General features: G+C 29.3%; 1 protein-coding gene across 4 annotated transcripts in view; it reads left to right on the forward strand.

Annotated features, from left to right (window-relative positions):
* Positions 1–15,468, forward strand: part of LOC113366684 (BTB/POZ domain-containing protein kctd15-like) — a 54,706-nt gene extending 39,238 nt beyond the window's left edge. The window contains exons 2-6 of one of the 4 annotated variants that reach the window (XM_026608339.1): positions 4,840–4,965; positions 6,650–6,922; positions 7,150–7,355; positions 9,225–9,678; positions 15,232–15,468. In XM_026608339.1, coding sequence (XP_026464124.1) covers positions 4,961–4,965; positions 6,650–6,922; positions 7,150–7,355; positions 9,225–9,673 — 933 coding nt within the window. In that variant the 5' untranslated portion in view covers positions 4,840–4,960 and the 3' untranslated portion in view covers positions 9,674–9,678; positions 15,232–15,468. Of the gene's footprint in view, positions 1–4,839; positions 4,966–6,649; positions 6,923–7,149; positions 7,356–9,224; positions 10,747–12,377; positions 12,566–15,231 lie in introns of those variants that run through there. The other 3 variants (XM_026608340.1, XM_026608338.1, XM_026608337.1) reach the window with 3 other exon arrangements.
* Positions 15,469–15,972: the final 504 nt, after the last annotated feature.

The raw sequence follows: 15,972 nt of genomic DNA on the forward strand, positions 1-15,972 counted from the left end.
AAACAAAAACAACAGCATGAGCCGTCAAAAGTGCGTTCGTACCCTTGCGTGTAAACGTTTCAGCTTCGGGTTGGAATTCGTTTCATGTTTTTCAACAGAATATCATCTGAGAGCGGCAGCCCCGGGCCAGAATTTGTTTGGACTTGAGATCGTTCAAAATGATAATTTCCGGTTAGACAACACCACCAATTATCCTTTTCTGTCATGGAATATTGATTTATTAAACAAATGTTAAAGACAATTCATATATAATAAATTAACATTACAACTCATGGTAACGCATTCCGAGTTTCAAGTAAGTGCCTGCATATCAACTGTCAATTTGATTTTTATTGTGACATTTATTTGGAAAGTTTTAAACAAAAATTTTACTAATATTTTTTTTATAAAAAGAGTTTCGAACCTTCTCGTTTTAAATTACATCGAATAGTGCGCATTTGTGCGTCCGAATTGAGCTGATGACGAGTATATTCGTCAATCACAGACTAAGTTGCACTGCTAAGTATATATGTCAAAAATGAATTTATTCGACAAAACTGAAAAATTACTACATTTTGTTTGTCGTAAGCACATATTACATACAAAAAAGAAGGGTATTCAATGAAATATTTGTAAATGTAAGAAAGTAGGTATAGTTTTTAGTGACACTTCTTTAAAACAATTCAACTAACATTCAATAAATATAATCTATGGTAGTAGTAGTTGATCAATATGAGAACTAATTAGTTTCTCCTCGAGTATTCAATGGTTATAAAATAAATAAAAGCTACTTACATTCCATTATGCAAATTTGAAGTTAGTTTTTCATTATAGTACCTTTTCTACATAGCCTGAGGCAACAATGCCTCGTCTGAATTGCAAAGTTCGTTATACTTAGCACATAAAATGTTGGCTAACACAATCATTAATTTAATATTCAATATTAGGTTTATAATATTTTTATAATAACTAAATTATATTAAATACCGACATTAAATTTTTATAGTAAGATTCATATCCCACGTACAATTATATTGGGCTACAGGTGGTCTATAGCAAAAAAATTAATATATAGGGAGAGACTGGGTACGGTTGTGCCACTTTTTTTTGATCAGCAATAATTTGGTCAATTCACCAGTTAGCTGAGCAATCAAAATCATAAAAGAAAAGACACAAACTTATGAATATAATATAACAATATATATCAAAACAATTTTTTAAACAAGAAATCTTTGTGAAATCTTGTTTTCTTGAATCGAATTTTCCTTTACGTTTCTATTTTGTATTTTGTCTTAGTTAAGTTAGATTTTTATTTATCTGTTTAAATTTTATCCAAAAAGAACAGCATATACATGCCACATAAAACAAAACTAATAGCTCGTAATTAAATAATAATGTTCAACCTACAGCAAAATTAAACCAAGTGATATATCCGTATACAAGTAACAGTTATTATTAAAATAAATCTAACAGAAAAACATACTTGATCTCATTTAAAGCGAATCGGTTAATGTAGGGCGCTGACCTGAATGCAATAATGGGAAACTTGTTCGAACAAACATACTTCATCTTTTTCCCTTAGGACCCTATCTAAAAATAAGTATAGTATAGCCAGTTATGGCTGTACAGTACCCAGTCTCGATATAATATAATTGTTTAGTAATCAATTGAAAAATTAAATTTTAATACAAATGATATTACACACACATATATATATAATATATATATAATATATATATATATCTATGTATATATATTATGTATGTGAATTTGTATGATTTATCTTCTCGACTGCCCCGGAGCTGGTTGGCTGGCTGGATACACAGTCAGTCATATATCGGCCGAATAGAAAACTTGTGCTTTTGCATATAATAGCGATATCAGCCCCGAAGGCCTTTCCGTACGGTATTAACTTTACTTGGGTACATATGTCGATTTATTTAGCGCACTCCGGTACTACATAAATCCCAATTTACCGACCCGATGATATTTAACAAAATAAATAAACGTTTTGTGCACATTCGCACACATTTACATAGGATTTCTATAGAAACTGAATCGCGCTAATTGAAAATTGGATTTTTAATAGTAATCAAAAATTGTAAGAAGCATATAAAATATATAAAAAAATTTCATACGTATAAATATTTACACAGTCACATTAACATCTATTACTTTGCTTAAGATGCGGTAATAAAAAAATCTTTCCAAAATTAGAAAAAAATTGAATACAAATTGCATTCAATTTATTGGTCAAACTATACTAACTTATTAAAAATTCAAATAGACTTTGGTTATTAATCATACAGTCAAAATATACATTATATTTTCTATCTTTTATCATAATCAAGTTTTCACAATATTAGTTACTAACGGGGTGAGTTATAGCACTCGAAAATAAAATTTTTTACATATCTTTACGTTTTATAAGGTTAGCGGCATTTTGGTTGCTGAAATCATCATTACAAATCATGTTTAATAATTCATATACATATATAAATATCGATACACATGCGACAGGTGGACAGGTAGACAAGTGGACTGCTAGGCAGGTAGACAGGTATACAAGTCGACTGCTCGACAGGTAGATAGGTAGACAATTAGAAAGGTAGGCAAATAGAAAGAGACATATAGGCAGCTAGTTTGACACGTAGAAAGATAGACAGGAAAAAGTGTTACAGTCAGAAAAGTAGAAAAGTAGGTTGGTGAACAAGTGGTCAAATAGGCAGACAGACAAGATGACACTCGAACAAATTGACAATAAGGCACTTAGGCAGATATGCAAGATTATATGAGATCATATATAGTAGATCTTTTACATATTCAATATTAATAATTAAATTGATCATTATTTACATATTTTGGGAAGTTCATGGAACTTGCCCTAGGGTAAAATGTCACTTAAACCTGGTTTCTTAATTTATAATAACAAAATATTAGAGACAGTTCTTATTTCATATATCTATTTATCACACAATTTAGAAAAATAGTAAAATTAATCATAAGTTTATAAATTTTATTTCAGAATTATGAATAATACATAGAAATTTTAATTATTTATGTTTTTCTGTAAATATTATTTTTAACATGAATAGCGAACTAAAACATTTTCATCATTTTGCTGCTAGGCTAGCTTACTAAATAATTCATTTGCAATTACTGAGCGCAAACATTGGCCAACCGTGTTATTTTGCACTTTAAAAAGGAATTTAAATTAAGCGAGATTTAATAGGAAAATATAACGATCTAATTTATGTTGTATGATATAAATTATGATATTTCAAAAAAAAATTAAATATTATAATTATAAAAAATGATATACATTTATGTTCTATTTTGCATCATAATATGGCATTGAAAATTTTAATTTTAATGCTTTGATAATTTGTTATAAAACTTGTAGGGTTAAAATCGAATATGAAGGTAAAAAAAGGAGTGCGCGTGAGGTTCACACGCGATTGAAGTAAAACTTATTTGCTACTGTACAAGATGGCATTTAAATAAAAATAAATACATCATATAACAATTTTGAAAAATGTTTATTAGGAATATGGTAACACTCGAGATGCACACATTTATTAGTGACAACCATTATACACATTTATATAATCATAAATTATAAATTATTTATAATAGCATCAAAGATATGTATAATATTTAAAAACAATAATGTAATTAAAGTCATATTTCAAATATGACATAATCGGTTTGTCATTGTAATTAGCATTTAGAAATGAACCTTCATTAGAGCAATGAAGTAATTGCTGAATAATAAATTCTATAATATTCGTTCACATAGTGGATTATGTTAAACAACGCCTAAACAAATATTGCTTTTGCAACTTTACACATCATGTAATAATTGTGTTTGAAGAACTTCATGTAATTAAAATTAACATACATTCATTGAATGATGGTATATTTCTTACTTTTTTGCTGGCGATATAATCTTATTCTTTGAACAGCTGTAATATCTGTTTTGCCTAAAAAATATTTTCCATTTCAATAACTTCAAAGATTTATAGAAACTATGAATAATATAGAAATAACTTCTAAGAAACAGGGTGAAATTTTAAGGTATAGAGTGAAATATTCTTTTGATTCAGCCATTTTTCATTAAATCGAGATTTGTACTACGATGTAACTTTAAAATGTTTATTTATCTAAGCCGATTTCCTTGTTGATATCGGTACGCATACAACGTTGACGTCGGTACGCATACAACGACAGATCTCTATTCACATACGCGACGACGAATCACAATTGACCCGTATAGAAATGATATCATCATTGGCACTTGACTCTTATCTTATCTGCCGTAACGCACTTTCGTTACATTTGTACAGATTTACACCCTAGTCGCGCCTAAGGAAGTTTTACTTCAAAAGTGTTAAAAATAATTGTATAGAGTACTAACAAGAATATACTGTATAACACCATCAACTCACCACTATAATGGAAAAAATGTACAGTTCATAGGGATTAATATAAAATATAAAGTTAGAGTAATTTATATAATAGGCATCTAACACATGTTAACAAAGAAGTGAAATTTATCAGTTTTGTGAAATAAACTCATATTTTTCATTTGAAATCTTCTTACTCTGTACTTGACGAATATACTCGTCATGAGTCACGATACAAAATTGTGCTAGAAATGTTTCAACGATCCAAGTTTCATCATCCTTTTTTATATGTCAACTTATCCCGAGGTTATTATTATCCAGATACGAATGAATCGTAGTTTGTTTCACAATGAGTGAAATGCCTGTTTGTTTATAGCGAATAGTACAATGTTACTATAATAATAATGATAATAATATAAATGTTATGACCGTTTGTTTGTCTGTCTATTTGCAGACGGAAATGTATATCTCGTAACAGTGCCGAGCGTGAAACTAAAGGAGCCCTGGAGCCTCGAGATCTGACTCTCAACCACAGGGCGTCTGCGGAGGACGCCCAATATCAGCCCTCCAACAAGATGAGGTAATAACAAACATATATTAATTGATTAAAATTAAATAAATTTTGGAATTCAAGAAAATGTAGATAATAATTGAACTAACGTTGCACGAACTTCCCATTCTTTTCTGTTTATTGACATGTTTCAGTCAGGCAGAGGTGTCTCGTATAAGAGATTATGAAACAATTTTCATATATATCCTTAATATGAACATTTTCGAATTTCTTTGCTCCCAAGGGCTGAAATGCTTCCAAAATAATAAAAAAAAATCACTAAAAGTTTTAGCTCTTAATATTAACATTCAGATAGTCTGCAATTCAAGTAAGTTTTTTATATTTTTTTAACATATATCATTAGGTAAATTCTTGCGCAATCTGTGATAGCAGACTTGTAATTTTGATAGCGATTTATTACTGATAATTTGAGTGTCAACATTACCATTTATATACTTCGCTGCAAAATTAATTTTTATGCCATGATGAATAAATATCTTGTTAAACATTCCACATGGATTTAATTAGAGGTTAAGTGTTTTATAAATATTTTTAAGTGCCATAATATTTGAGTTTACGAGTACTATCATAGATGGCGCAAAAATTTACTTAATGACATTTGTTAATAACAAATATAAGGAACTTTTAATTGGAGTGAGCTCTATCTAAATGTTAATATTAAGAGCTGAACCTATTAGAGATTTATTTTTTAATAATTTATGCTTTCAACATTGGATTGGAGCCCTTGGGAGCAAAGAAATTCGATAATGTCCATGTTAAGGACCACCCTAACAAATACATATCATTTATATCTATATATTTCATTTCATATTTATAAGCCTTATATTAAAATATCTTTAAATATCTCTTCAATCTCTTTCATCTTCAATTTCTTTATTTTTCTTTCAGAATTGTCATCACTATTTATCTTGATATCGATTCATATCAGTTCATTACATACGATTTACTCGTATGTAACCGTCGTATTTACTTTAATTAGATTCGTAGTAATAATTAACTTAATCAAGCAAAATTGACATTTAGCTATTTAGATAAAGTTTTCCCTAAAAACCGAACATTGCAACTTCCAATTGATATCTCTCAAACACTTTTGTGATATCAATAATTTTATTAATTATAGTGCACTAACACCCATTTTAATTCATTTATATGATTCAATCAATTTTCGTAGGACTGTTTAGCGAATGAACTTTATTGCCATATTACATTTTATGAAAAACGTCGAAACATTTTTCTAAAGAAACTTGTTTATTTTGTGAAATATTAAGCACTTGCTATAAGAAACTATTGTCACGAATACATATATCATGTACGTAGACCTTGATATTATTTTAGCATTTAAAATAGTAGAAACATTTTTGCACAACTAAAAATTTTGTAGACCGACTGTGCTCACATACTTTTTGGCTAAAAGACATTTCTAACGATTTTTTTAAAGTTATTTATATATATATATTAGGTTTTTGAGAAAAAGTCGACACAATACTTAATTTGAATCATCACATCAAAAAAGCGACTTTTGACTTAGAACTTAGTCTTATAACTTGGTCAACGTACGGTATTTTCAGGTCTTGGTGGATTGAACCATTTGAATGAAGAATACCAAAAACTACATTATAATTCACAAAATATGAATTATAAGAAGTATCAAATTCACACTCCAGTCATTAATTTTGTTTTAATAATTTTTCAGGTTATTGTCGCCTAGTAGTTCTCCGGCAATTTCACCGACCATGTCCAACTCGTCGTCGCCGACACCACAGACATTGGCTTCTTCAGTAAACTACGCTTCAAATTCAATTCTGGTAGTATCAGGAAATGCAGCAGTTCTTTCAGGTCAGCAGCAACATGCAAAACCACCTCCGAGCGGAATACCCTGCGTTGCAGCAGCTTCTAGATATACTGCTCCTGTTCATATTGATGTTGGTGGAACTATTTACACATCATCGTTGGAGACATTAACTAAGTAAATAATAATAAATAATAATTTATTCTCATTAGACTAGTTATACGTAATGGAATTCTAACTTTTCTTCCTTGCAATTAATACTATACTGAGAGAATCTTAATTTAGATTGTTTATTCCCAATATGGGAAACGTTGCTGAAAAGACAAAAGATTCTATCTTCCAATTCTATTTTTTTGCCAAGTTGAGTTGAACGAAATTTTCAAAGTTTTAATGCTTTTATTAAGGTATCCTGAATCAAGACTGGCAAAACTTTTCAATGGCAGCATCCCCATAGTGCTAGACTCGTTGAAGCAGCACTATTTCATAGACCGAGACGGTGGAATGTTCCGACACATCTTAAACTTCCTGAGAAACTCGAGACTTCTGGTTTCTGAGAGCTTCTCTGACATTGATTTGCTGCTGGAGGAAGCTAAATATTTTGATATTGTTCGTAAGTTGGAAATGTTTTATAAATAGTTATTAACTCTATTCAACTATTGCGATAATAATGATATTTATCTGCGAATGTTTAAATGCAATGACCCTCACTTATATGACTTCACGCTGCGTAGATATTTAATAAGATTTTTTTTTATTGACATCTTATATTCGCGGTTTAAACTTATTTGTTATTAACTTACCGTACGGTAAGTTATAGTAATCGCAAAAAATCGTAAATGAATTTTTCATATCCTTAACTTTCACAGCCTTTGTTTTTTTTTGGCATATGATACATAAGATACGTTCGTCGACGTTTTTGGAAGCAGCGAATTGAATTATTCGAAAATGATTCAATTCCTATTAACGTGACGCTGTGAACATAGCTAAATAAATTTTGGCAAAGACAGGGCCAGTCGATTCGGAGGTACGGGTCAAAAATTAAAAACAAGACCGTTTTTGAGTAAACAGAGTATCCGATTAGAATGATTCAAAAATTATTACACTTGTTTTTAGACAAAATTATTAATATTTTACATTTTTACGGATAGGTTGAGTGGTTTTAGTGATATAGAAATATTTTTTTTGAAAATTTATATTTGTTGGTCACATATGATCTTTACACGAAATTATTTTTGATTTCTATACAAATTGAATTATTGGTGAATAGGTAAACAGGAAAAAAAGTAGAAATATAGAAGTGCAGACAGGTGAATAGGTAGAAAGGCATTCAGATGGAAGGTGGACAGGATACTAAATGTAATTTTATCAACTAAAAAAGAGTCAAATAGAGACTTGAAACGTATAGAAGTCTATTTATATTCTTTTTTCGTTTTTATGCAATGTGTTACATGACAAATGTCAGTTAGGCATGCCATTGAACAGAAGGATGAATTGACACTTTTTTGAACTTATATATGAGTTTTAGCATTTGGATCACATCCTGAATCTATGTATAAAAAAAGTTGATACACTCGATACAGTAAACTAGGTGAAGAGCTCTTGATTCATCTAGACACTTTGAAGGACCACATGTAATTATTACCTATATCAGACTATTAAAAGATGATATCTGGATTAGAGAGCTATAATGAAAGAATTAATTTTTGAAGAACTATAAATTTTTATGACTTTTTGGACTGTGGAGTTAATACTGCCATCACTTAGATGAGTGTTGAGATATTTCTAATTTGAAAAGTTTTAATAATTTTATATAATATCTGATTGGTTTATTTTTGGGTGCAAATGACTGCCCATCACATTCATCATCTATTCATGTATAGTCAAGTCATTATAGTAAGTTCACCTCGCAATTCGAGATACCCAACTGTAAGTCTCTAAATACTTGTATATTGACACTCTAAAGTTGTCTCAAAACCTACATATAGTATTACACCCTACCATATGTAGGCTTAAGACCTACATATGGTATTGACACCCTACATAGCCTTTGAGACAACTTTAGGGTGTCAATATAGAAGTATCTACAGACTTACAGCTGGGTATCTCGAATTCCGAGATTCTTACCTAATTTAAGCTTAAATGACCGGACTAGAAGTGACTTATTGTGATTTAGTTGAGTCGAGTATAAGAAATCTGAATTTCTTAGAAAGACGAATTAATTATTGAGGAACTATGTAAGGACAGGATGCATTACAAGAGAAGAGATTATTCAGTTCAATAAAAAAGATTATAATTGCTCTAATATATAATTTTATTAGACTAGGGTTGAGTCTTAGGTGTTTACAACTTGAAAACAGTATCATCATTGAATAGAATGTGATATTAAAACTTAGTGAAGAAAGAAAAATGTTGTAAATCGTTAAAAGCTATAGCCAAGACCAATAAATGCAAACAATAAAAGTGTCTTTAATAATTCTAGCCATGGTGCGTCAACTAGAACGCCTCATCCGAGACCGCAACCCATCTCAATCGACCACCAGGTCTTCAATTACCAACTCGCAATCCTTACCAATCAAAAGATCGCCCTCCACCGAAGAACTCCTAGCACCAGCCCCTGCTCCCACGTACGAATGTGTTGCGCTGCACATCAGCCCTGATCTTGGCGAACGAGTCATGTTCAGCGGAAACAGGGCAGTTCTAGAAGATGTTTTCCCGGAAACGAACCAGGCCACCGTCGACGCTAGATGGACCCACTCGGATTCGAAACACGTGATTAGGTTTCCTTTGAACGGTTATTGCAACATTGATTCGGTCGAAGCCATAACCAGGTTGTTGAATAATGGTTATTGTGTGGCAGCCAGCAATGGAGGAGGAGTTGAAGGTCAGCAGTTTTCGGAATATTTGTTTACGAGGAAGAGGCAGACATGAACAAGGTGTGATATTCAACTTGAAAGTAATATTTAAAGTTATAGGTGATATCTATAACTACTCTAAATCTATTATCCAGTTAACCGTTTGTGTTGTCCGAATTGAACTCATAACGAGTATATTCGTCAATCAGAGAGTAAGTTGGGGAAGAAAGAAATCGGGTGAAAAATATAAGTTTGTTTAAAGGGGGAGCCTGCTTTAGAAGCTTAAAATATATCGTTTTTTTATTCCAAAAATGTCTTCCAAAACTAGCCAAGAATATGTCCCTAAAATTTCAGAAAGAAATTCAAATTATTTTTGGAATTACATAAGAAATAGTGAGCAAGCGTCAAGCATGTTTACAAGTGGAACGAAAACTTAGACGTGCGATTTCTCGTTTTTGAATTTTTTCGATTCTTCCTAATTGGCGATGCTTATACATGACATATTATGTCATATATTCCAATGAAAAAAATTGAGAAGAATGTTAAAATATATAACAACAAAACCTGAAAGTTTTGCTTCAACTGAATATTTATTTCCTTCCCTAAAAATTCCTCAAAAAAAGCGATTTTTGAAGCGTCTAAAGCAGGCTCCTCCCTTAACAAAATTGAAAAATTTTATTACTAAATTTCACTTATTTGTTAACATAACAATACATTGTATATGTATTTAACTAAGTTCGATGAAGTATTAACATGTAAATGTAAGAAAGTAAAAATAGTTTAATGTAAAGCAAACACTGTTCTGAAAATCAACAGTAGAAAATGTTATTTAACACTAAACCTACCGACGCCAGTCAAAATGACCGTTTCAAACTTTGAGTATAACATAAACATTTTTAAACATGAAAATATCATCATCTATAATTATATAATAATAACACCTTAATTATATAACAATTTTTAGTATGTACTAAAAATATTTTCTTCACATTTTGATTTATGTGTGATACTACCGCAGTCGGTCAATTTGACCGGTGGAAAATAAATTGTGTGGGAAGTTGTTTTCGTCGAAATGTAGGTGCAGATTTTTTACAAAATATACCAAATGAACCAGACAAATTTAGAATTAAGTTCTGGATGGCGTATGAGGTCAATTATAAAAATATAACTAGTTAGTTTTGGTATTTTGCCTTGAGGCAAGTTACATGAACTTTTCGATATGTGTAACTAATCTACTTAATAAATAAAATATAAATTAATTTATGGGTGATTAAAAGTATTCCGAGTAGATTTATTACACATCATTGGAAACGAACGATCACGTTAACACGGAGTATTTTGTAAAAACAAATTTTTAAAATAATTTATATGAATGAACCAGTTTCTGTAGGATTTTAATAATTTAGTATGTTCATTAAGACCAAGTACTCTATCGTTATACCAAGTAGATTGACTAATTTTAAATTTAACAAACGTTAAAAAAACTACTCATTTTCTCAAACTTTGATGAATTTTATAAAATTAAACTACTTGTCGTAAAGCCGTAGTATTTCAGTAAGTTCTATAAGACCATGATATATATCGCCCAAAAAGTTCCATAAAAATAGGCTTAAATTTTTTTTCGTTAAATTAAGTTTCGAACATTATCAATTAAAAATAGAATAAATCAGCAAAATTGTACGGAAAACTATTAGATTTTGTATTTGTACATTGTTTGGTGAAAATGTGGCGTACCAGATGGTAAAAAAATGTAACATGAAGACGAAAATTTGTAAGCAGTAAATTTAGGTATATTTCAACATTTTAATTCTAGTAGGATATATGCGTAAATTGTGTTTAGAAAGACGACGTGTAAAAGCATTTTTAGGCACAAATTTTTGTTTTAGTTAATTTTTTAGCATATTCAAAATCTCGAGAAAATCAAGTATTTATCAAAACTGTCCATAAATATGGCTTTGTGTGGACTAATAACTTGTCAAATTTAATTTTGTGAAAGTTATGAAACAACAAATATATTTGCGTCAAATGTAGATTTTAGACTAAAATAATTGGTCAATAATATGAGAAAGCTGAATATAAGATTTTATGTGTGCATATGGAATTCTGTATGAATATTTATTTTACTAGTTTTTTTTTACAATTTCTTTTAGAAATTATATAAAAATGAATTTAGAGGAAACTCCATAAAATTTCTTCATTTTATATACATTGAACAATATATCGATCATTATCTAAATTGAATGATTAGCTAGATAAGTTTGTAACTGTAGGCCAATTTGAGCGCGCGCTATAGCTTTAGTGTTAAATAACTAAAGTCTTCTGAAAAGTTAATTTGAGGCAACTTGCCTTAAGGTATAATACCACCTACAACTACTTATTTTCTACATTCATAGCTTCAAAATATTCTAAACAACTTATAATAAATAATAATTGAGAATATATTTTATATTTCCCAATATTATTATTTAAATAGTAAATAGGCTAAATATACTCGTCAATATGCAACTGGTTATCACTAAATGAATTATTCGTATCTTCTATAAGTTGAATTATTATATCTCTGATATTTATTTTATGTGCGAGGATTAAAATTTTAATCCAGATTTCCCTAATTAATATTTTGCTGGTTGATTTTGATGCTTGGGATAAGATTTATAAAAAATGATTTGATTTTTTCAAAATCCCATTATTCTACTTTAATATCTTTAGGTTTGATATTTTTTCGATTAGCTTTATAACAAACAGTACTGACATCGGTTGTAACAGCAATATATTTACAGATAAAAGTAACTCTCCTCGGCGTTACTACATCAATAAGGAATTTACTAATAATAGTAATAATAAACTCTTCACATATAGGGGTGGGACAATCGTTAGGGTTGCCGTCATTTATCAAGCTTATAGGACTCATTATGTTCTAATTGTTAAAAAATATATGTAAAATAGTTCTTAATACTATGAAATCTAAACAGCAAAAATCTTAAATAGTGATATTTGATATATAATAGGTTGTTATTTTCTACTAAAAATAATTAGATAGTAACATAAAATCCTAGACCTTTGTTCTAAGAATGACGTACGTATTTGAATCGAACTTGTATGACTGTTTCCGAATTAATTGTAAATTTGTATCAGTAGTAAATTACATATTTAAAATGTTACAATTAGATATCTTATTTTAAAAATATTCCATTTTTATATAAAAACTTCAACTATAAAACTGTTTTGTTATATTTCTTCAATCTAATAGTGTAATATATCTTTAAATTAATATTAGTTATATAATACTTTAGATAAGCTATGTACATATTCGAACTGTATAAATACGATATTGAAAATAAATCGCTCTAAATTAATATATTCGTGTACATAATAATTTTTCTTAAAATTATTAGACGCTTTCTGAACAAATGCATATATATATATATATATATATATATATATACACAATACTATATGATAATAGTATTGTCGACGTTGATACTGAGAAAATGCATATATATATATATATATATATATTTATATATATATAATAGTTTATTAATATTATTATTAATAGTTTATTAATTTATATATATATATAATTTATATATAATAGTATTATCGACGTTGATACATATTTGAAATATTTTTGCAGCCCAATCGTCGAATTAAAAAAAGATTAAATGGAAAAATTATTTTTTCCATTAAACGTTTCGACACTTGATGTGTGTCATCATTCAGTAATCTTCTCAACAAGCATAATAAATAATTAATAATATTTCATCCTTTACTTAAACAATGCGCACGTACTAAATTTTATTGATGCCCAATGCAATTAATTTTTATAAAATATACTATATCATCAATTACAATAATTTAATAACGAAGAAGACTAATTGCACACAATTTATCTACAGCTTCATTTTAAACATCTGTCTTGCTGGGATATTATGCAAATGACGAAAAATGGTATGCAAATATATCTTCAACTCGAGCAATTTGTGAAGTTTATTGTTCGTAATATGTCTCTCTCGAGATTTCTAATTTTCTTTAGTACGATGATACAAATTTATAAAACGAAAGTCGTATTTCAAATAAACTTGGCGCAAACAATAAAGGACAGACCGACGTAATAGTTTTCTCATTCATAACGTGTGCAACATGATATTGGAGGTTTGACAATACTGCATTTTATTCAAATTTGGCAACATTGAAATTTTTCGGTTGCGTAATGCTTAGTTTCATTCTTGATGTGCATGTCAGTAGTGCATTTGATTTCAAAGCAGACGGATTTATATAAAAATAATGTTGGGTGTAATATTTAATTTAAAAGTAAGTATGCACATGTACCAAACGCCATTTATTTCAAAGACTTGGAAATTTGTTGCAAGTGTGTAGTTCTTATTAACTTCCCGTAAGGTAGTTTTAGTAATGGGCCGAAAATCCAAAATGAATTTTTTTTGCATTTCTCGACGTTTTGAAGTTTCTGAACATTTTGGCATACCTCAGAAAAATGGATGTGTGTGTGTGTGTTTTGTATGTCCGCATCTTTTCGTTCACGGATCAACCGATTAGAAAGGTTAAAAAAACATTCGATTTCTATTGATAGGGAGATGTGCTGATTAGTTTTTGGCAAAGGCAGGTCCAGCCATTACGGAGATACGGAGCAAAGAGTGCAGAAAATACAAATCGAGTTTTTGAGAGAACGGAGTATTCGATTTGAATGATTTGAAAAACATTGAATTTTTAATGATTTGGAGAAGTGATTAGGTGATTAGTTTTTGGCAACGGCAGGTTTAGCCATTTCGAAGATACAAAGCTAAGAGTACAAAAAATGGCAGTTTTTGAGAGAACTAAGCGCCCGATTTGAATGATTCTGCTAGTTTCAACAAAATAATCGCTTTTGAAAAAAAATTTTTTTTTCAAAAAAAAATTTTTTTGTACCTATATTGAAAATAATTCAGATTTTAATTTTAATTCTGACTAAAGTTCTAATATACTTTAAACAAATAATTTTAACTTTGCAATTTTGTTTATAATTCTTAAATACGAAATTCTTAAATACCGAGTATTAGACAATGTCACAGTATTTATAATTATCTTTTTGAAAATATTTGATATTTCTCGAAAATTTTGTTACGGTACGGAAAGTTCCAGAAATTTGCCTTAAGGCACAATGCCATGCACCCCACTAGTTTTATTGAAAAAAATTGGCCTTTTACTTTATACTTTTATCAAATTTGTTATACAAGATTGAATATATGTAAAAAGCAACTTATTCCTTGTTGTATATTTTAAATATTATGATAGGACCTATGTGCAAATTGTCGTTTCGACCTGCTAATAATTTTATCAAATTATAAGTTGCAAGAATCTGAATAATTGTAAAGTACATGCAATTTCTTCATATAAATTTCAAATATTTTGACATGGCAATTTATTCAATGGCAATTATTTCTGGAAATTATTGCAAATTATGAACCAAACGTATGGGCATTTCTATGAATAAAAGTATTTTGAATGTACATAGGCTTTTATGAATGGTTTCACTAGTCAAATATCAATGAGCATTTAGAACTTTGTTTGCTCTTCTATATACAAATAATATATTTGATACATTTTTTGTAATTTATCTAATTTGTTTATTTTCAGCAGAAATCTAATTCTGAGAACAGATGTCCTTAAAAACATTTTAAAAATAAAATAAAGATCTTACCAAGGGTCAACTTTACAAATCGTGAAAAATACACAATCATAGGATATAGATGTTATGATCCAGAACAAGTGAATAAACCATTAAGAAAGTACAAGGACAATAAAGTAGTGATATTGATTAAATATAATTGGACTATTAGATCGTTTTTTGGACAAAAAAGTGTTTTATTTGTGTTAACAGTGTTGTGCAAAATTTTGCAAATATTTTTGACCAGGAATACCACGAATTTCATAACTGAAATTCTACTTTTACAAGATGCTTGGAAATACAAATCAGGAGAATGGATTTAAATAGAAATTTGCATCAAAAAAGATCTCTTAGTTGACCTTAAATTGTTATTCATCCATCTTCATCCATTTAATCAGTCAAAAGATACAAGGCTTTAAAGGACCAATCATAAAACTGGAGATGCTAAAGAAAACATAAATCGCTACTTTTTTTTATCTTCATTGGTGATATCTGAATTGGTTGATTAGGAGAACATTATAATAAAAATCTATCCAAGTTTTATTAGTGATGAACAGTGTTTTTACAAAGGCAAATATTCGCTTGTGGTCAAATACTATTTACCTGGTGTCGACGCGTAGTGATCGTTTTTTTCGGTTTTTGAGCTATTTTTCAATCCGCTTGTTTATTGTTTTTTTAGTGTTTGTGTAGTGTTTTATAATGGCCTTTAT

The sequence above is a fragment of the Ctenocephalides felis genome, unplaced genomic scaffold (assembly GCF_003426905.1).
Source record: "Ctenocephalides felis isolate EL2017-DRISC unplaced genomic scaffold, ASM342690v1 CF-g0.4_SCAFFOLD_01170, whole genome shotgun sequence".
Lineage (NCBI taxonomy): Eukaryota > Metazoa > Arthropoda > Insecta > Siphonaptera > Pulicidae > Ctenocephalides > Ctenocephalides felis.